Source organism: Neoarius graeffei, chromosome 18 (genome assembly GCF_027579695.1).
Source record: "Neoarius graeffei isolate fNeoGra1 chromosome 18, fNeoGra1.pri, whole genome shotgun sequence".
NCBI classification, from domain to species: Eukaryota; Metazoa; Chordata; class Actinopteri; order Siluriformes; family Ariidae; genus Neoarius; species Neoarius graeffei.
In genome coordinates, this window is record NC_083586.1 from 31,972,713 (window position 1) to 31,994,929 (window position 22,217).

Below are 22,217 nucleotides of genomic sequence, written 5' to 3' on the forward strand. Positions count from 1 at the left end.
CTTAATACTGCAATCCATGATGCTCCAGGAATTAGTACATGTATTAAGTCTTCATTACAAAAGCATTTATTCATTATTAATAAAATATTTTTTTTTCTTTGAAAAAGGTTTTAGCAAAATATGCCACAGATTTTTTTTTTATCTTGGCCAATTAAAAGAATTACATGTACAGAATTACATGTGTAGCAAGAAAAACATTTGTATCTTGATGACTTTTATTTCAGTTTGTTTTTAGTGAAGAATTCACTCAGAACAGGCTTCAGCATTCACACCATATACCAAACAGATAGCCAGATTCAAGTGTGCCAGAACCTCATGTCTTCTACAACACCAAATCAGAAAAAAAATGAGACAATATGGAAAATGCAAATAAAAAAAAGAAAGTAGTGACTTCTAAGTTTGCTTTGACTTGTATTTCATTGCAGACAGTATGAACCCAAGACATTTCATGTTTTGTCTGGTCAGCTTCATTTCACTTGTTAATATACATCCATTCCTATGTTTCAGTCCGGCAACACATTCCAAAAAAGGTGGGATGGGGGCAATTTAGAGCTAGTAATGAGGTAAACCAATTAAATAACGATGTGATTTGAAACAGGTGATGTCAATACCTGATTGTAATCATGATTTGGTACAAAATCAGTATCCAGGAAAGGCCTAGTCTTTGAGGAACAAAGATGGGCCAAGGATCTCCAATGATCAACAAATGCATGAGATAATTATTGAAATGTTTAAAAACAATGTTCCTCAAAGAAAAATACAAAGGGGATTGGATAGTTCACTCCCTACAATATATAATATCATTAAATGATTCAAGGAATCTAGAGGAATTTCAGTGTGTAAAGGGCAAGGGCGCAAGCCTAAGCTGAACACTCATAATCTCTGATCCCTCAGATGGCACTGTATCAAGAACTGTCATTCATCTATAGCTGATAGACCACATGGGTTTGGGATTACTCTGGTAAACCTTTGTCAATCACTACAATACAGAGTTATATCCACAAATGCCAGTTAAAATTTATTGTGCAAAAAGGAAGCCTTATGTTAACTGTGTCCAGAAGCACTGTCGACTTCTCTGGGCTCAGAGACATCTGGGATGGACCGTCACACATTGTGGTCAGACGAATCAGTTTTCCAAATCTTTTTGTAAGAAATTGACACCATGTGCTTTGGACCAAATTAAAAAGGACCATCCAGACTGTTACTAGCAACAAGTCCAAAAGCCAGGACCGGTCATGGTATGGGGTCAGTGCCCTTCACAAAGGTAACTTACATTTCTGTAAGTTGCCTTCAAGACAACATCTTTTCCAGGGATATTTGAACAAGACAATGCAGTACCACATTCTGCACACATTACAAAGGCATGGCTGTGGAAGAAGAGGGTGCCTGTCCTTCTGTCCCCAATAGAGAATGTGTCGTAAATTTTGAAATGAGGAAAAAAAAAAAAACGACGACCCTGTACTGTTGCACACCTTAAGACCTGCTGGCAGGAAGAATGGGACAAAATAACACCTGAAACACTTCATCACTTGGTGTCTTCAGTCCCTAAACATCTTTTAAGTGTTGTGAGAAGGAATGGCAGCATTATAAAGTGGTAAATGCTTTACCATCCCAACTTTTTTAATTTGTTGCAAGAATAAAAATTGACGTGTTTATTTTGAAAAAAAAAATCATGAGGTAAAACATCAAATAATGTTGTGTTGTATTGATTTTGAGTGCAATGCAGGTCAAAGATTATTTACAAATAATTGGTTTCAGTTTTAATTTCAACATACCATCTCAACTTCTGATTTGGGGTTGAATCGTTAGAGTTAGGGGAAGCTACACCATCAGACGGGACCCAGGGATGTAGTATGACTCCTTCCAGATGCTGCTCTCTCCACAGTTGGTGGTTTTTCTCTTGCACTGGAAACAGCGGCGGTACTGTTCACACTGATCCATCAGCAACCTGCCACCTGACCTGCGTATACAAGCATATTCAAATAAAACCATAATATACAATAATACTGCAGAATAAGTAACACTGACTCGACGTGTACATTGAGAAGAGGCATATGTTCAAAAGCAGTTTTCTGAGAAATTTGTAATCTTATATGAAATCATTCAACTTTTGCAGTATTTCTCTACTGGGAACCATTTTTAGGGAAAAAAAATTACATTACATTAATGGCATTTAGTAGATGCTGTTATCCAGAGCGACATACAACGTACCCAGAGCGGCCTGGGAGTTAGGTGCCTTGCTCAAGGGTGCTTCAGCCATTCCTGCTGGTCCAGGGAATCAAACTGGCAACCTTTTGGTCCCAAAGCTGCTTCTCTAAACATTAGGCCATGGCTCCCAGCATAGTAACTCCTGAAAGTCTCAGTTTATTGCTCAGGTATTCGTATTGAAGTATATTATTTAACAAATACTGTGAATTATTCAATAAATTGAGTGTAGTGTAGTTCAGGCAGAGCACAAAGTCAAGGTCAGCCCTCAATCCTGGCTATGTCAGCTGACTACAGCTGATCTCAAACCAGCCTACAACTGCTGACAGCTCAGCTGATTCCCTTCTACACATTCTACTGGCATATCTCACAAAGGCGCCTTATTTAAGCTGCTTTAACCTGTCTACCTTTGCTGCTTCCTCTGCAAGCTGTTTTGCAACCCACCTCCACCCAAGCGGCGACTCCTTTTTTATGCTGTTCTGATTTTAATCAATGTTATTTCTGTGTCATTGATGCCTGCTCTGTTCTGTACCCCATGCAGGGTCTTTGTTGCTGCTCATCCTGCTTTAGTCTTTCCATGCAGGCACATAGAAGGGCAGGGAGGTGTGCTTTCCCTGCCTCAAGGCTTTCCACGTATGCACGTGGAAGGGCAGGGAGGTCCCAGAACAGAGCCACACCGCCAAATACAACTTATTGCAAATGTAAATAAATTTTCTTTGACTAAAGTCGTCCTGACTGAACTATAGTAAAACACAAGTGAGTAAAGTTACAGCCCAGTAACTGGTCCTGGAAGTTTTATGTGCTTTAGAAAATTAATCAGTACCTTCTGGTCTATTAGATTTGAGAATTCAACAGCTGTTGTATAAAGGAGATAAAGTTACAAAAAAATAAAGTACAAAATGGTTTTCACAACAACAGCAGCTAATATCCATCCATCCATCCTCTATACCATTTATCCAGGGTCATTGGGGGGGCTGGAGCCAATCTTAGCTGATTTCGGGCAAGAAGCAGGGTACTCTCTGTACAGGTTGCCAATCAGTCACAGGGCTAACACAGAGATGAACAACTATTTACACTCATGGGCAATTTAGAGTAGCCAGTTGACCTAATCCACAAAGAATGTCGTTAGGAAGAAACCCACACAGGCACGAGAACATACAAACTCCACACAGAAAGGCCCCTCCCCCAGTCAGCCACAAGATTTGAACCTAGAACCTCCTTGCTACAAGGCAACAGTATTAACCACTGCACCACTGTGCCACCCACAGCCAATATTACAATTTAAAAATTAAGCGCAAAAATAATAGTAAATAATAACTACATTATGTCAAAATAAAAGTGCTAAATAATCTATATGGCTGTTCATGAAAACTTGTTCCATGTCAGATCCCCTTTTCTTCAAGGTTCTTTGTGTTCTTTTTCCTTTCTTTCTTATTTAACCTTCTTTTTGTCTCACCTAATGAAAGCTCTCTCCTCTAGGTCTCGGCAGCGTTTCAGGTCAGCGCTGCGAGACCATGTCTCTTCTAGTGCAGTGCTCAGTTTCTTCAGCCTCTCATAACGGGAGATCCGGTCTGCTACCAGTCTGCCAAATAGTGAAATGTGAGCTCAACAGAGTCTCATTGCAATTCTGTAGAAAATTGGGCAAGTCAGTTCTTATAAAAAAATAACAAATGGTAATGTTTTCAAGATCACTATTGCCTGTTCTGATTTCTACAGAAAACCTATTCTTATTAAATAGTACCTCATTTATATGACTGCAAAGAAAATGCACAATACTCAGTGAGGAATAGTATTGACATCTGGTTCTTACATCTGGAACAGTACATGCAAAAAATCATGCTGTATGATGTATTGAACTTTGACCTTAAACACACATGCACTGACTGCTGAATGATTTGTTTATAAGAAAGATTCCTTTCCAAGAATACATCAACACTCTGAGTTAATGTATTCACTATCCGGTCAATTCTATGACCTCAGTATGGAAGAATTTTATTTTCACCAAGATCATATCTGAATCAATCTGGATATAATGTAAGCCTCTTGGAAAAGAGCCAAGTCTAATCTGAACACAATGCAAACTGTATGTGTATTATACAACCGTGTATTACTGTATGTTTATAAGGAATGAGCTGCTACAGTATATCAGTGCACCGGTTCTCCATTCCGGTCATGTTAACTAAATGCTCTTCAGCCTTTTGGTCTTTCCCCCACTCGAACACACCTGATTCAACCCATCAGCTCAGTATCAAGAGGTCAGCCATGTATGTGTGCAAGGAGGGAAAATGCAAGCCCTTTGGAAAGCATTGCATTCTCAGGACTGGGACTGATGATGGATTCTCACGTCGTTGACGACGCATGAGTATCCAGCAACACAGTTAACGATGATGAGTTCTTTTATGTGCCAGGAGGCTGATACATGATTGGCAACTGCGATTACAAACTTCACAAATATATGGGGAGTTCTCTGCAGCGGAGTTAGCCTTTCTCTTGGCCCTCTTGGTGATTAGAAGTTTGGTTCTGTTCTCATCAAACATCCAAATACCCTTCAGGTACACATCATGCCAAGTCACATGCACCTCAGCACTGCTTTCCCAGCTATCCGGGCTAATATCACAGACCTTGAAGTTCTGCTTGAGAGTGTCTTTGTATCTCAATCTATGTCTCCCAACCACTCTCTTTCCATTACTAAGTTGGCCAAAGAAAATGGCTTTGGGTATTCTGGAATCTTCCATTCTGGCGAGACGTCTCACCCAACGAAGCTGTGCTTTGATGATTTGACTTTCTACACTTGGGACATGACAGGGCTTTAGGACCTCCACATTAGAGACCTTGCCTTGCCACTTGATGCCACATACAGTATGGATCTTAGACAGCATTGTTGAATTTGCTCCAGTACCTTAATATGATGACGGTAGGTTGTCCAATTTTCACAGCTATACAGAAGGGAAGTAAAGCCTCACTCACAACCCGCCATACGGGCTGCTACGGGTGGTCTACGGTAAAAAAAATTGGCAAAACCATGCTTGAGACTTGCACGACACTTGCGTGTGTTCAGTGCCGTAGAAGGTCGCAGACTGCCGGTGGAGACTTTTGGTCCTGCACATGCAAATTCTACAGGTCTTGCAACAAATCAAGAATGCATACACTACGTACGGGACCCATATTCCTTTTGTACGCCTGAACCAAATCAGCAGCGCGGCTAGTAGCGGCTTTTTGTGATGACAGTAAAACTCATGAGTGACGTACGGTCATTGTATGAGTGACATGCCTCAGAAATACTACACAAGTATTCCACACTTGCTATTTGTGCGGCACGCAAGACAGAAGTGCATCTCACTTTCTACCCCTATGTGTGGTGTGCACGCAGCGCACGCGACCTGCACGCGACACGAGGGGCAAGACTCTGGGTATATATATTGGGGAGGAACCAAGGAACCGATCATGTAGCGTGTAGCATTGTAGAAGGGAAGAAGACTACCTCATTTGCTGTTTTTATTTATGTTAATTTACCATGCAAATCTCATCTCATCTCATTATCTCTAGCCGCTTTATCCTTCTACAGGGTTGCAGGCAAGCTGGAGCCTATCCCAGCTGACTACGGGCGAAAGGCGGGGTACACCCTGGACAAGTCGCCAGGTCATCACAGGGCTGACACATAGACACAGACAACCATTCACACTCACATTCACACCTACGGTCAATTTAGAGTCACCAGTTAACCTAACCTGCATGTCTTTGGACTGTGGGGGAAACCGGAGCACCTGGAGGAAACCCACGCGGACACGGGGAGAACATGCAAACTCCGCACAGAAAGGCCCTCGCCGGCCCCGGGGCTCAAACCCAGGACCTTCTTGCTGTGAGGCGACAGCGCTAACCACTACACCACCGTGCCGCCCTACCATGCAAATGCCAAGTAATAAAACATGAGTATAAGGGAATAATGCATTTTATTACACTGTAAAAAATCCCAACTAAATAGCCCAACAGTTTGGGCACTGAAACACACTCTGACTCCAAGCTGCTGTCCTGCTCCTACTGAGTGGTGGGATGGGGTGTCCTTGTTCTCATCGCTGAGCATGGCACAATGGCCTGACATCGATGATGGGATTGCAATGCCCTCACTTCTGGGCGTCGTTAGTTGAAACATACATGAAAATCAGCATATATAATATTAATTACATAAGCATATAGATACTGAAATGAATGTTTAAAGCATGTGTATTTACCTGTGGAAATCCCTCTGGCGGGATGCTGTGCCTTCTGCCAGCTTGAAGGCATACTTCTCCCTGTCTGTGCAGGGCTCGCCAGTGCTGCTACCATCATCATCAAATTCTTCCTCCTCCTCTGCTGTTTCAGGCTAGGTTACTTCACTTTTGCTCGCTTCTTCTTGGGTCCCATTTTCTAAACTTTAAACTGAAAATTTAAAAATTTTTCCCCAAAATATCCAATGTTCTTCAGTCAAAAGACAGATGCAGAATGCTGCAGACACGCTGGTTTTATACCCACTCCTGGCTTGCATCACACGCAAGTTATGAGTGATTGTAACGTGCTAATCACATGCATCACACATGCTTCACAAGTGTGGCCCGAACTCATAGTGCAGGAAACTGGTAAAATGCAAGTCTCACACACTCCACACTCACTGATCACGTGCGTCAGATATACGCTTTCCACGGGCTAACGGCACAATTTTTCCCACGCCTCGAGGAAGTCAGGTGTGCAACCTGTACTTAACAAGTACTTTGCCCGTACTCCTCCACCAAACTTCCCCCGGGTTCACCGCGACCCTGTGGCATGGCTGCGAGCTACCAAACCCTGCGACCCGTGCGTGTCCAAAACACTTACAGTGGGCTGTGAGTAAGGCTTAAGAACCACATGTTCATTTTCATACTCAAATGAATGAAAAATATAGATGTCAACAGAGTGTCTCAGGACGACCTGCACCCGAGTGGATTATAGTGAGTAAGGTGTGTGCACTCCCAGACCCACACTCTTCTCCTATACAAGTCATCTGCTATCTGGTGCAAAAGTTACCATGAGAAAAGAGGCTCGCAAGGATGCAGGTTATACAGTACTTCAGAGTGACCTTCTCCTAGGTGGACTGCCTTCCAAGGCTTGAGACCCCTACCTGCCCACAGGGGGTTTGCATGTTGACCGCTGGCTTGCAGGGAGCTCATCCGCACTTTTGACAGGTTTTGTTTTTTGTCCTGCAGGGTGAAATGCCACCCTTCTCACCAGCAAGGAGCTGGTGAGGGAGCCGGTTTAGACGCCGACCACCTGTCCAGGCGGCAGGTTGTATTGGGTTACAGTGTTACCAGTAGCAGAGTCAACTGATGGTCATGCATTAATGAATGTTAAAGATGTGATTAATATGACGGACAGTTCATATGGACAAATGCTGGGGCTCTCAAAGTTCTTACAGTCAAGGACCAATTTATCTGTTTAAAATATACCACCTCAGGCAGATTTATCTTACAAACAAACCATTCCAAAAATTCAGCACACTATTTGAATGTATAAAAAAAATAATATTTTGGCTGTTTATTTGAGAGGTTTTCACCACCATTTTCACATCTACGATCAGTTATTCTTGCCTATGTTCAACAGAACTCTGAATATTACAGAACACTACTGTTTCTATTTTATCGTTTATGAGTCTTTCTATAATTTGGGGTACATCCCATGTCCATTGATGATGATGACTTATTCTATTTTTTTTTCAAGAACATCATATTTTACCTATTAGTGGAAAGCAAGTTATATCATCACACAAACATTGTGCATCCTGTGCTTCATTTAGCTTGAAATTTGTCATGATGTTCTTAAATTGACTGTATTTTCAGCTTGGTTTCAAAATAATGAATAAATCCATGAAAGTCAACAACAATTATTTATTTATTTATTTATTTCAAAAGTCTGAATACACAAGAAAAATAATATTTTAATTGATTCTCTAATTTAAATAATTAAAATATTTTAATTTATTAATGACCGCAAAAGTTCTGTCAACTACTATGTTACTAACAGAACTCAAAAATCTCAACTCAAAATCACATGGTGTCATTTTCCTCTGTGGCCAACACATTAAACACATTGTGGACAGTGCCCTCTTTTTTTTAATATTTCATCTATAATAGCACATTGTTAATGAGTATGTTAATTGACCGTCAAGTATGTTACATGCATTATGATTTACAAATTTTGAATTATATCACCGATATTGAGCACCGGCTGGGCTCAGCCTGAAGCGGTGACGTGGGTCCAACCTCCTGTGGGTTCACCACCCACAGAGGTAGTAGTAGGGGGCCGGTGCAGTGTGGATTGGGTGGCAGTTGAAGGCAGGGGCCTTGACGGCCTGATCCCCAAACACAGCGGCTAGCTGTTGGGACATGGAGTGTCACTTCGCTGGGGGGGAAAGAGCCTGAGCTTGTGCGGGAGGTTGAGAGGTACCAGCTAGAGATAGTCGGGCTCACCTCCATGCACAGCTTGGGCTCCGGAACCCAGCTCCTCGAGAGGGGCTGGACTCTCCACTTCTCTGGAGTCGCCCATGGTGAGCAGCAGCAGGCTGGTCTGGGCTTGCTTATAGCACCACACCTCAGCCGCCATGTGTTGGAGTTTACCCTAGTGAACGACAGGGTCGCCTCTCTGCACCTTCGGGTCGGGGAGAGGGCTCTTGCTGTTGTTTGTGCCTACGGGCCGAATAGCAGTATAGAGTATTCGGCCTTCTTGGAGTCCCTGGGAGAGGTACTGAGAGGTGCTCAGACTGGGGACTCCATTGTTCTACTGGGGGACTTCAACGCTCACATGGGCGACGACAATGACACCTGGAGAGGTGTGATTGGGAGGAATGGCCTCCCCAATCTGAACCCGAGTGGTGTTTTGTTATTGGACTTCTGTGCTAGTCATGGTTTGTCCATAACGAACACCATGTTCGAGCATAGGGGTGTCCATAAGTGCACGTGGCACCAGGACACCTTAGGTCGGAGGTCGATGATTGACTTTGTTGTCGTTTCATCTGATCTCCGGTCCTATGTCTTGGACATTCGGGTCAAGAGAGGAGCTGAGCTGTCAACTGATCACCACCTGGTGGTGAGTTGGATCCGCTGGCAGAGGAAGAAGCCGGACAGACCTGGCAGGCCCAAATGTCTGCTGGGAACGTCTGGCCGAGCACTCTGTTGGGGAAGTCTTTAACTCCCACCTCTGGGAGAGCTTCTCCCAGCTCCCGAGGGAGGCAGGGGACATTGAGTCTGAGTGGACCATGTTCTCTGCCTCCATTTGTTGACGCGGCTGTTCGGAGCTGTGGCCGCAAGGTCTCCGGTGCCTGTCGTGGCGGCAATCCCTGAACCCAGTGGTGGACACCGGAAGTAAGAGATGCTGTCAAGCTGAAGGAGTCCTATCGGGCCATGTTGACCTCTGGGACTCCTGAGGCAGCTGACAGGTATCGGCAGGCCAGGCGTGCCGCAGCTCGGGCAGTTGCGGAGGCAAAAACTCGGAACTGGGAGGAGTTCAGTGAGGCCATGTTGGAGGACTATCGGTCGGCCTCGAAGAAATTCTGGCAAACCGTCCGGTGCCTCAGGAGGGGGAAGCAGTACTCTGCCAACACTGTTTACAGTGCAGGTGGGGAGCTGTTGACCTCGACTGGGGATATTGTCGGGCGGTGGAAGGAATACTTCGAGGATCTCCTCAATCCCAGCATCACGTCTTCCATTGAGGAAACAGAGGCTGATGACTCAGAGGTGGACTTGTCCATTACACAAGCCGAAGTCACTGAGGTGGTTTGCAAGCTCCTCGGTGGCAAGGCACTGGGGGTGGATGAGAGCCGCCCTGAGTATCTCAAGTCTCTGGATGTTGTGGGGCTGTCTTGGCTGACACACCTCTGCAACATCACATGGTGGTTGGGGACAGTGCCTCTGGAGTGGCAGACCAGGGTGGTGGTCCCTCTTTTCAAGAAAGGGGACTGGAGAGTGTGCACCAATTATAGGGGAATCAAACTTCTCAGCCTCTCCGGGAAGGTTTACTCCAGGGTACTGGAGAGGAGAATTCAGCCGACAGCCGAACCTCGGTTTCAGGAGGAACAATGCGGTTTTCGTCCTGGTTGTGGAAGACTGGACCAGCTCTATACCCTTCATAGGGTGATCGAGGGTTCATGGGAGTTTGCCCAACCAGTCCACATGTGCTTTGTGGATCTGGAGAAGGCATTCGACCATGTCCCTCGTGATATTCTGTGGGGGGTGCTTCGGGAGTATGCGGTTCGGGGCTCTTTGCTAAGGGCTGTCCAGTCCCTGTATGAACGGAGCAGGAGTCTGGTTCACATTGCCGGCAGTAAGTCAGACCTGTTCCCAGTGCATGTTGGACTCTGGCAGGGCTGCCCTTTGTCACCGGTTCTGTTCATAATTTTTATGGACAGAATTTCTAGGTGCAGCCAGGGGCTGGAGGGAGTCCTGTTTGGGAACCACAGGATTTCATCTCTGCTTTTTGCGGAGGATGCTGTCCTGTTGGCTTCTTCAAACCAGGACCTTCAGCATGCACTGGGGCGGTTTGCAGTCGAGTGTGAAGCAGCTGGGATGAGAATCAGCACCTCCAAGTCCAAGGGCATGGTTCTCGACCGGAAAAGGGTGGCTTGCCCTCTCCAGGTTGGTGGAGAAGTCCTGCCTCAAGTGGAGGAGTTTAAGTATCTCGGGATCTTGTTCACGAGTGAGGGAAGGATGGAGCATGAGATTGACAGGCAGATCGGTGCAGCCTCCGCAGTGATGTGGTCGCTTTACCGGTCCATCGTGGTGAAGAAGGAGCTGAGCCAAAAGGCGAAGCTCTCGATTTACTGGTCGATCTATGTTCCGACTCTCACCTAGGGTCATGAGCTTTGGGTAATGACCGAAAGAACAAGATCGCGGATACAAGCGACCGAAATGAGTTTCCTTCGCAGGGTGGCTGGGCGCTCCCTTAGAGATAGGGTGAGAAGCACAATCACTCAGGAGGAGCTCGGAGTAGAGCAGCTGCTCCTCCACATAGAGAGGAATCAGCTGAGGTGGCTCGGGCATCTCTTTCGGATGCCTTCTGGACGCCTCCCTGGGGAGGTGTTCCAGGCATGTCCCCCCGGGAGGAGGCCACGTGGAAGACCCAGGACATGCTGGAGGGACTATGTCTCTTGGCTGGCCTGGGAACGCCTCGGTGCTCTTCCCGAGGAGCTGGCCGAGGTGTCTGGGGAGAGGGAAGTTTGGGCTTCCATGCTCAGACTGCTGCCTCCGCGACCCGGCTCCAAATAAGTGGATGAAGATGAGATGAGATCAATTTTATGTTCCAATTTGATGTTAACTTGCTAAAAACAACAACAACAAAAAAAAAAAAAACGTGATCAGCCCGCCAAGGCCTACCATTGACATTATGGGTCAAAATAGGGAAATTGTCAACTATGCTACTTGTTAACTATGCTACCCAGTAGTCTACATCATCAAGCATCATTATCACATCATAATCATGATCAAGCTACAGTGCCTTGCAAAAGTATTCATCCCCCTTGGTGTTTTGTCCTGTTTTATCGCATTACAAGCTGGAATTAAAATAGATTTTTGGAGGGTTAGCACCATTTGATTTACCCAACATGCCTACAGCTTTAAAGGTGCACATTGTTTTTTTATTGTGACACAAACAATAATTTAGATGAAAAAACAGAAATCTGGAATGTGCATAAGTATTCACCCCCTTTCGTATGAAACCCCTAAATAAGAGCTGGCCCAACCAATTCACTTCATAACACATAATTAGTTGATTAAGATCCACCTGTATGCAATCAAAGTGTCACATGATCTGTCACATGATGTCTGTATAAATCAACCTGTTCTGGAAGGACCCTGACTCTGCAACACTACTAAGCAGGCAACATGAGTACCAAGAAGCACGCCAAACAGGCCAGAGACAAACTTGTGGAGAAGTACAGATCAGAGTTGGGTTATAAAAAATATCCCAAACTTTGAATATCCCAGGGAATGCCATTAAATCCATTATAGCAAAATGGAAACAACATGGCACCACTACAAACCTGACGAGAGAAGGCTGCCCACCAAAACTCACAGGCCGGGCAAGGAGGGCATTAATCAGAGATGCAACAAAGACACCAAAGATAACACTGAAGGAGCTGCAAAGATCCACAGCAGAGATGGGAGTATCTGTCCATAGGACCACTTTAAGCTGTACACTCCACAGAGTGGGACTTTATGGAAGAGTGGCCAGAAAAAAGCCATTGCTGAAGAAAACATGTTTGGAGTTTGCCCAACAGCATGTGATAGACTCCCCAAACACATGGAAGAGCATTCTCTGGTCAAATGAGACAAAAATTGAACTTTTTGGCCATCATGGGTAATGCCATGTGTAGAATTCGACCAATAGTTGAACCTCGGATCCAGGAGGAACAATGCGGTTTTCGTCCTGGTCGCGGAACACTGGACCAGCTCTATACCCTTCATAAGTAATCCCTCTCCCCAGACACCTCGGCCAGCTCCTCGGGAAGAGCACCGAGGCGTTCCCAGGCCAGCCAAGAGACATCGAGAGGAATCAGCTGAGGTGGCTCGGGCATCTTTTTCGGATGCCTTCTGGACACCTCCCTGGGGAGGTGTTCCAGGCATGTCCCCCCGGGAGGAGGCCCCGGGGAAGACCCAGGACACGCTGGAGGGACTATGTCTCTTGGCTGGCCTGGGAACACCTCGGTGTTCTTCCCGAGGAGCTGGCCGAGGTGTCTGGGGAAAGGGAAGTTTGGGCTTCCATGCTTAGATTGCTGCCTCCGCGACCCGGTCCCGGATAAAGTGGAAGAAGACGAGATGAGACGAGACCTTTAAAGCTGTAGGCATGTTGTGTAAATCAAATGGTGCTAACCCTCCAAAAATCCATTTTAATTCCAGCTTGAAATGTGACAAAACAAGACAAACACCAAGGGGGATGAATACTTTTGCAAGGCACTGTATATGTGTCACAACAAACATTATTCATATGGATTCTCTTTCCCTTTCTCCTTCTACACATTTTTTAAAAATCCAATTTTTAAATAGAAAAGAAACCATGGAGATACAGGGATTGTCAGGATACTGATCCTGCAAGGAGGGAAGCATGTTTGGAGAAGTAGAGAGAGGCATGGCATAAGCTGCATGACTTTCATTCAGTACATTTACATGCACACAAATATTCCACTATTATTCCGAATATGAAAATATTTGGATTTTGATACAGGTCATGTAAACAGTATATTCCATTTGGACATTCTGAATTTGGCCTTATTCTGAATTTAGCATTTTCCAATTAAAACGTGGGAGATACTGATATTATTCGGGTTTTACGAGCATTCTTTGGATGTGTATACAGAGCATTCATTATATGTGTCTCAGTTGGGGTTTTTAAGGCAGTTTGCGACACACAACCTCTTACCTGTTTACTGTCAGCTCTGTGCGCTGTACACAAACCAACTAGACAATCAGAGTACGCACGGCTGTATGTAATTGGGAATATTAGTGAAATATTCACTTACATCAACCATGTAAACAGCTTAGTAGGAATATTGTCTTTTTCAGAATAAGGGCAAAAAACGAAATATTTTGTGCATGTAAACATAGTGAATTTTATTTATGTTACACCTAATTTTTCACGTTTAAAATAACTAGATTATACTGTACAGGTTGGAGCTTTGCATGGAATCTCCTAAAACTATCAAGATGATCTGTATGGTAGTTTTACAACCCCGATTCCAAAAAAGTTGGGACAAAGTACAAATTGTAAATAAAAACGGAATGCAATAATTTACAAATCTCAAAAACTGATACTGTATTCACAATAGAACATAGACAACATATCAAATGTCGAAAGTGAGACATTTTGAAATTTCATGCCAAATATTGGCTCATTTGAAATTTCATGACAGCAACACATCTCAAAAAAGTTGGGACAGGGGCAATAAGAAGCTGGAAAAGTTAAAGGTACAAAAAAGGAACAGCTGGAGGACCAAATTGCAATTCATTAGGTCAATTGGCAATAGGTCATTAACATGACTGGGTATAAAAAGAGCATCTTGGAGTGGCAGCGGCTCTCGGAAGTAAAGATGGGAAGAGGATTACCAATCCCCCTAATTCTCTGCTGACAAATAGTGGAGCAATATCAGAAAGGAGTTTGACAGTGTAAAATTGCAAGGAGTTTGAACATATCATTATCTACAGTGCATAATATCATCAAAAGATTCAGAGAATCTGGAAGAATCTCTGTGCATAAGGGTCAAGGCCGGAAAACCATACTGGGTGCCCGTGATCTTCGGGCCCTTAGACGGCACTGCATCACATACAGGCATGCTTCTGTACTGGAAATCACAAAATGGGCTCAGGAATATTTCCAGAGAACATTATCTGTGAACACAATTCACCGTGCCATCCACCGTTGCCAGCTAAAACTCTATAGTTCAAAGAAGAAGCCGTATCTAAACATGATCCAGAAGCGCAGACGTCTTCTCTGGGCCAAGGCTCATTTAAAATGGACTGTGGCAAAGTGGAAAACTGTTCTGTGGTCAGACGAATCAAAATTTGAAGTTCTTTATGGAAATCGGGGACGCCGTGTATTTCGGACTAAAGAGGAGAAGGACGACCCAAGTTGTTATCGGCACTCAGTTCAGAAGCCTGCATCTCTGATGGTATGGGGTTGCATTAGTGCGTGTGGCATGGGCAGCTTACACATCTGGAACTACACACTTTTTTGAGATGTGTTGTTGTCATGAAATTTAAAATCACCTAATTTTTCTCTTTAAATGATACATTTTCTCAGTTTAAACATTTGATATGTCATCTATGTTCTATTCTGAATAAAATATGGAATTCTGAAACTTCCACATCATTGCATTCCGTTTTTATTTACAATTTGTACTTTGTCCCAAATTTTTTGGAATCGGGGTTGTATAACCATAAAAAAAATATTCTTGTCCTTAATGACAGTGCTGAACATATCACATGTATATCTGAAAAAAAAATCTTAAATTCTTAATTATTTTTTAAAACATCATTGTATATTCAAGCGGCCTTAAGATTTGTATTTTACTTGAAGTGCAGGATTTAATCTAATGACTGTAATGACATCCAGTTTGTCCATAACATAGCTGACAAACTAGTGAAAACATCCTTTCGTTAAAAACATCCAAAAAGTGTTCATTTTTTAAGCTTTGCAACTAGCGGATATGGTACACTGAAGGCTGAAGGAATATACTAACTTGCACCACTGATTGTTCTGTTGCTGTGAAATGTACCCCAAATTATAGAATGACTCATGTATTTAACATATTTGTTTCACCCGAATTTGACTGCAAGACAGTTACTTAACCTATAACGAAGTCTAACGGAAACATTTATGAATGGATTGTTTATGAAAGTCTTTATGCACTTGTGGTCTCTGAACACAATGTTTCCTTTAAATTCATGTACTGAAGGATGAATATGGCAATCAGCAGGAAAATGTGGCCATAATAATAACAATAATAATAATAGCTGCGTTCAGTTTGAATCAGAATAGCCCACTTTAAACCTTTCCTGAAATTTAAACAAACAACTGATGCTAATAAATGAAAAATAATGATGATTTTGTCCCTGGTGCATTCCCATCTTTGCACACACGATACACATTGGATTTCTGTTGCACGTCAGTATCTATTTTGTGTCTCTTCTCATAAATGTTGCTTACATTACAAATAATTGAGATGAACATGAAGTATTCCAAAATGGTATAACTGTGCTGCAGTGGGACATATCAACCAGAACATGTGGGTGCAGCACATATTTTTGTTGTGTTGCTCTGGTTGTGTTTTTTAGGTTGTATGCACTCACTCTTGGTGGTTGCACTGCAGCATCTCTCTTTCTTTTCTCTGCTCACGCAGCCATCTGCACAGCACCTCCTTCCTCTTGCTGCATGCTGCCTTTACCTGCTCTTCACAAACTCTTTGGGCTCTCTGTTTTTGTTCAGCCAGCAAAGCTGGAGCACCATCCCATACCCCAAACACAGGGCCGTCCGAGTCAGGCTGACGGGCAGGGAGGCCTGGACTCTGATGTTCTCGCTGAGTGAGGAAAGACAGACAGACAGCTCTTGTCTTATATTTACTGCACTGGTCCTACGTAAAAAGCACCTATCGTGTTTTTCCTGTGATCCTGGAGGCTTGATATTTCATCTTGCTCTAGACAGTTGCAATACCATAATAAATAAATAAAATCACATAACATGTTTACATTTCGATTTTGAGTCTTACAGTATACTTTATATCAGACCTGATGATTATTAAGTATTGAAATCTATGCATATTAGACATATAATACATAACACTCTACTTTTTAACACTCTTTACGTTAAACGTGCAACACTGCTGCTTTTCCCCAAACCCTGTCTATACAGTGGTAGTTATGAGCTATGTTGCAATTGCTGTACAGGACATTTTACGTGTGCAAATTAAATGCTTCAGCTACTTTTCATACATACTTAATGTGTGCTAATCAAACCTATTTAAAGCTTTAAAATTAACCTGAATTTAAACCTTCCAACTTTATAAAACAGGATCCAAGAACTATATCTGTCTACCACTATGCTCATTCCCTTACTTGGAGATCCAGGGCCTTTTGGAGCCTCTTCATGTTCTCCTTTTTCTGGAAAAGTTCCTGAGCTTTCAGTTTAGTGAACCTGAGGAACACAACACCTCAATTATTAAACCAAACATTCTTTTCTGCACTCTTAGAGCTTTTCCAACAGTGCAGTACAGAATAATATTTAACCAACCCCTGGTTGAGTGGTGAGATTATTTCCCACTGAGCCACCATGACTAGCGCAACCAGCTTGTGTTGATTCAGCCACTTCTTCCATTGAATTGAATTGATGCAAGCTAGCTGAGCTATTTGTGATGGCTCAGTCATTAAAGCTCTGATTTACAGATCAGAAGGTAGTGTTCAAATCCCACTATGGCCAAAATTCCGTGGTTGAGTAAGACCTTTTACCTTCACCTCAGGTGTGTCCAGCATCAGCCAAATAAGAAAATGCACTGGATTATATTACTTCACTGTAAATGTTTTACAGTTGTTTACTGTAAATCGTACAGTACTTTGGTTGCCAGTAAGTTACTTTTAAAAAAATCTATTGTAAATTTTTTTACAGTGTACTTTTTTTCTCAAACACTTTTTCATGTACTGCACAAATTTGGGGGATTAATTTAATACAAATTGGTGTTTACCATTTGCAAACAGATTGCCTGGTCAGATGTTTTTATCAAATCCTAAAAATATGATTTCTATATTTGTTCAAAATGACATCCGTAATCAGGATATGTGGCTCGTATGAGAGGTCCTGCAAGACTCATGTCAAACTCCAAATTATTGAAAGTTAACTTCAAGTTTTCCAAAAAGGAAGAGTCTTTGGGACAGATGGCTTTGCAGTTTCTCAATAATGTAACAAAGTGCACTTTTTGTTATGGTATCTATAAGCATTTAGAGAGAGGGAAAAAAGGCTGATGAGAGAGGAATACAAATGTTGTAGCTGTTACAATGGAACTTTGTTTCATAGACATCCCACAACATTCAACGTAACTATAAAAAAGTATGCCATATTTCTTTCATAAATAAAAGCATTTGCATATTGCTTTGGTAAAGAGGAATAATCCATGCATAGGTGATGTGATACACTAAAATTGATATTTATTTTTGATTATAACAGTATTGCACAGTCATGTATTATTCCTTACATATCTTGTGATAGTACTGCTAACCTATATAAAACTCAATTGACCTTTTTTTATTCAATGGAAGGTCATGATGATGTGTTTTTGGAACATACATAAGTAAGTGTCGTTCAAAAATGGTCCGGTGCCTTAGTTACTCCTGCTCTATAGAGAACAGTCTATATAGTGAATAGTGCATGAGTGAGAGAGGAAGTACTCTCAGACACAGCAACACAGATTCATAGTCTTACTCATCAGCTAGCTGGATTTGGTGTAGTCGCTCAGTGAGCTCCTGGTCTTGGCATCTCTGTGTGTGGTTGAGCTTCCTCTGGGTGAGCTGCTCTGTCAATTCCTGCATGTAGCACTTCTGTTTCACAAGCCTGGGAGGAGTGACAGGCCGTCTACCAAAGATGTATGATCCCTGGGACAGTGTGTTGTATTAACGTAATAAAAAGTATTGAACGTTATCAGCAAAATAACACAAAACATGTTGCACTGTATTTATAATAATATAGAGTGCTACAGACAGCAAACCTTATTTATATTAATGGATGAAGTTACTGAAGGTGAAGCACAGAGTTAGGTTTAGCTCAGGGGTGTCCAAATTCAGGTCCTAGGGCCAAATGTAGCCCGTAGATAGATGTTAATTGGGCCACGGTTTCTCTGTTAGGATGAATGATAGGTGGCCCACGGGCAAAACATGTTGCAATTTTTTCTTTCATCTAATAGTGGCAGCAGACTGTGTTTTTATCTTTTTAACTTTTATCTCTTTTTTTCTTTGGAATTCACCTGCAAATTAATTTACTGAAGGAAATACAGTCAAAACAAAAGGTGCAAAGTAAGAAGGGACGATGTTAAAAAAATGGAAACAAGAATATGTTTTCATCAAAAGCCATAGCAAATGTGTGGTATGTCAAGAAACTGTTCTAGTAATTAAAGAATTTAATATCCTGAGACAGGGAACAAATCATGGGCAATAAGGAGGAGAGGTCAGAGAAACTGAAGCAGCTGGAAGCTATCCTGGCAGAAGTAACTTTTTATAAAACTTTTTAAAATTAAACTATATGTCAAACCTTTTGTGAACTCTTGAAAGGTTCCTTAATTAAATTGCATTTGCAACCAAAAATTCCATCAATTATCCTTAACCGCTTATCCTGTGCAGGGTCGCAGGCAAGCTGGAGCCTATCCCAACTGACTATGGGTGAGAGATGGGGTACATCCTGGACAAGTCGCCAGATCATCGCAGGGCTGACATGTAGCGACAAGCAACCATTCACGCTCACATTCACACCTACAGTCAATTTAGAGACACCAGTTAACCTAACCTGCATGTCTTTGGACTGTGGGGGAAACCGGAGCACCCGGAGGAAACCCACGCAGACACGGGGAGAACATGCAAACTCCACACAGAAAGGCCCCCGTCAGCCATTGGGCTCAAACCCAGAACCTTCTTGCTGTGAAGTGACAGTGCTAACCAACCAAAAATTAAATATGAGAATTTAATTTATGAGTGTTATTTTGCTGTAATTCCTACAACATTCACCTGATTTGCATGTAAATACTCTGAAGGCTAAAACTCTGCATTTTGACTTTTTTTTTTGTCATCGTTGTTATAATTTCTGAAATACTCAAACGGTCCCATCTGATTCCAATATCTACACCACAATCAATGGTACCGATGTCTATACCATGATCAATGTCACAGAAATCACACTTGTTCTTCATTTTATGTTTAATGTGAACATTATTTGAAGCTCTTGACCTGTATATCTGCATGATTTCATACATTGTGCTGCTGCCACATGATTGTCTGATTAGATAACTGCATGAATGTGCATGTTTTCCAAATAAAGTGAACAGTGTGTGTGTGTGTGTGTGTGTGTGTGTGTGTGTGTGTGTGTGTGTGTGTGTGTGTGAGACCAGCCCTTGGGTATTTTGTATTTGAACTCCTTTGAAACAAGTATGGACATCCCGTCTTACATGAATCACATTTAGCTATATTAATGCTTAGAGTAATCGGAAAGCCCCATAATGATAGCAATCTAAGTGTGTGTGTGTTTACATTGCTAGGACACACCTCAAACTGGGATGACTTTACTGACTTCTTTGCCTTCAGCGTTTCAGCAAGCCCAAGATTAAATGCTGCCATCTTCTTATTGTCCTGCCGTTTCTGCTCTTGCTTGGCCTTAAAGCATCACATGACTGGAATTTGTGTTGTGTGACTTTGTTTGTGTGGAGATACCTGTATGGTTTATCATGCTTCTCTAACTATATATTATAATTATATTGCCATTATATATTTACAGAGAAATTATGAACTCTGTGTGTGTGTTGGGGGATTTAGTGTGGCTAGGCCTCACTTGTTCTCTCTGTAAGAACTGCTCATCTCTGTGTTTCTCAGCGAGCAGCAGCAGTTTCTCCTGTTCCTTGTCCTCTCTGCGTCGATCCTCTGCCAGATACAGTGGCACATTACGCTGGGCTCGCTGCATACACAGGTAGCAAAGCTCCTGCACACACACATACATGAGCACATGCAATGATTGCAGCACAACATGGATCTCATAAGAACATTTTTGACTGAGATATAGAGTGTGTGACAGACTGCTCAAGATGGACTTACATGCTATAAATCCATGCCTGTCAAAGTGGGGTGCAGAGACCTTTAATCTTTACTTCAATCTTTATCAATGTTATTTATTTATTGACTCCTAGTAGATGTTTCTGTTCATTCTATCCACATTCACTGGATATAAGCAATCGCATGCTCTGATTGGCTACTCTACTAGGACATCAGCTCATATACCATGAGTAGAGAAAAACAAAATGGTGGAGTGTGTTGCTGAACCAACCGAAGATGAAATAAAAACTCTACTCGAAAACAAAACCGCAGAAAAATACAAAAAAAGCAACAAAATATGGAACGAAAGTATTTGATGGTAAGAATGTATCTTTTTTATCTCATCTCATCTCATCTCATTATCTCTAGCCGCTTTATCCTTCTACAGGGTCGCAGGCAAGCTGGAGCCTATCCCAGCTGACTACGGGTGAAAGGCGGGGTACACCCTGGACAAGTCGCCAGGTCATCACAGGGCTGACACATAGACACAGACAACCATTCACATATCTTTTTTATTTTTCAAGAATTATTATTATAGCATTTTTCACAAATTGCTCCTGTCATTTCACCAGTTTGTTTACATTCTAAGCGAAAATTATTTTGTTGGACGTTTTGAATAAAGTTTTTATTTATCGAATTTGCAAAAAATAACAAAAATGCTCTGTTTCTCAAAATCCAGTGAATGTGGATAGAATAAAACAGTTATTCCACTCAATCTCATCGTACATGCATCAGAAAATCACTAATGTGTACCAAATGTGTCTCACTGAGGGCCAAAAATTTACCATGTCCTTTCCAGTAGAAACCTATTTATTTAATTTATTGCCACAAATTATGTCTAATATACCTGTAAAATTTTTCTCACTAATCTTCAATGGCAAAAGTTACATACATTCAAGTTACGGCACTATCAGGGGCCTTTGGATGCTACGTTTTGCCATATTACTTTGTATTTGTGATAAAGAAATGCTATAAATATACTTGTAAGGACAAAATTATTGACAGAAATTGATTTGGTCTGTAAAATCAGTCATATTAAGACCAGAGAACAGCAATATCTTCCCCGTTACTGAAAAGACTGCTCTCCGCTAATATATGTAGTGTCCGTAGGCCCTTCATACTCTAACAATAAATGAATGTGGAAAGGCATTGCTTTTTATTCAAGGATGCTTTTCATGTTCTGATTAACTAACAATATTCAGGTCTAGAATTTTTAAAATCAATACTATCCCAATAATTTGTTTGAATTCTAGCAAGATCAGAATTCTCAGCATGTGGTAGCCTAGTAAACTAGACCCACCCGCCTAGCGGCCCAAAATATTTTTGCCTAGCGAATGGGTCTAGCCTCGCACCATATAAACAAAAACACCCTGGGCATCAAATCGTGCCCGCCAATCACAACGCAAGGTTTTTGTTTGGATTCTTTGGGCGGGCTTTTGCAGGAGTGACGACAAAGCTGCGTGACGCTGGAGAAAGCACAGCAGGAAAGATGGCTACGGCTAGTGAACAGCGCTCGTTTGACTCCGCTTTGGAATCAGTTTTAGAAGAATTAGACTTGGAGTTTTCATTGAAACATGAGCAGGAAGAGGCTCTCCGCTCATTCCTTTTCAAGAAGGATGTTTTCGCTGTTTTGCCGACCGGCTATGGCAAAAGTCTGATCTACCAGCTGGCTCCGCTCGTAGCCAA

The 22,217-nt window shown here is 42.4% G+C and overlaps 1 protein-coding gene across 1 annotated transcript in view; it reads right to left on the bottom strand.

Moving 5' to 3' along the window:
* Positions 1-1,763: 1,763 nt before the first annotated feature.
* Positions 1,764-22,217, bottom strand: part of LOC132865761 (coiled-coil domain-containing protein 81-like) — a 53,152-nt gene continuing 32,698 nt past the window's right edge. The window contains exons 8-14 of the mRNA XM_060898278.1: positions 20,275-20,421; positions 19,992-20,099; positions 18,166-18,335; positions 16,809-16,887; positions 16,047-16,273; positions 3,662-3,787; positions 1,764-1,960 (exon numbers count right to left, since the gene is read on the bottom strand). Of these exons, the coding sequence (XP_060754261.1) occupies positions 1,822-1,960; positions 3,662-3,787; positions 16,047-16,273; positions 16,809-16,887; positions 18,166-18,335; positions 19,992-20,099; positions 20,275-20,421 (996 nt within the window). The 3' untranslated portion in view covers positions 1,764-1,821. The remainder of the gene's footprint in view (positions 1,961-3,661; positions 3,788-16,046; positions 16,274-16,808; positions 16,888-18,165; positions 18,336-19,991; positions 20,100-20,274; positions 20,422-22,217) is intronic.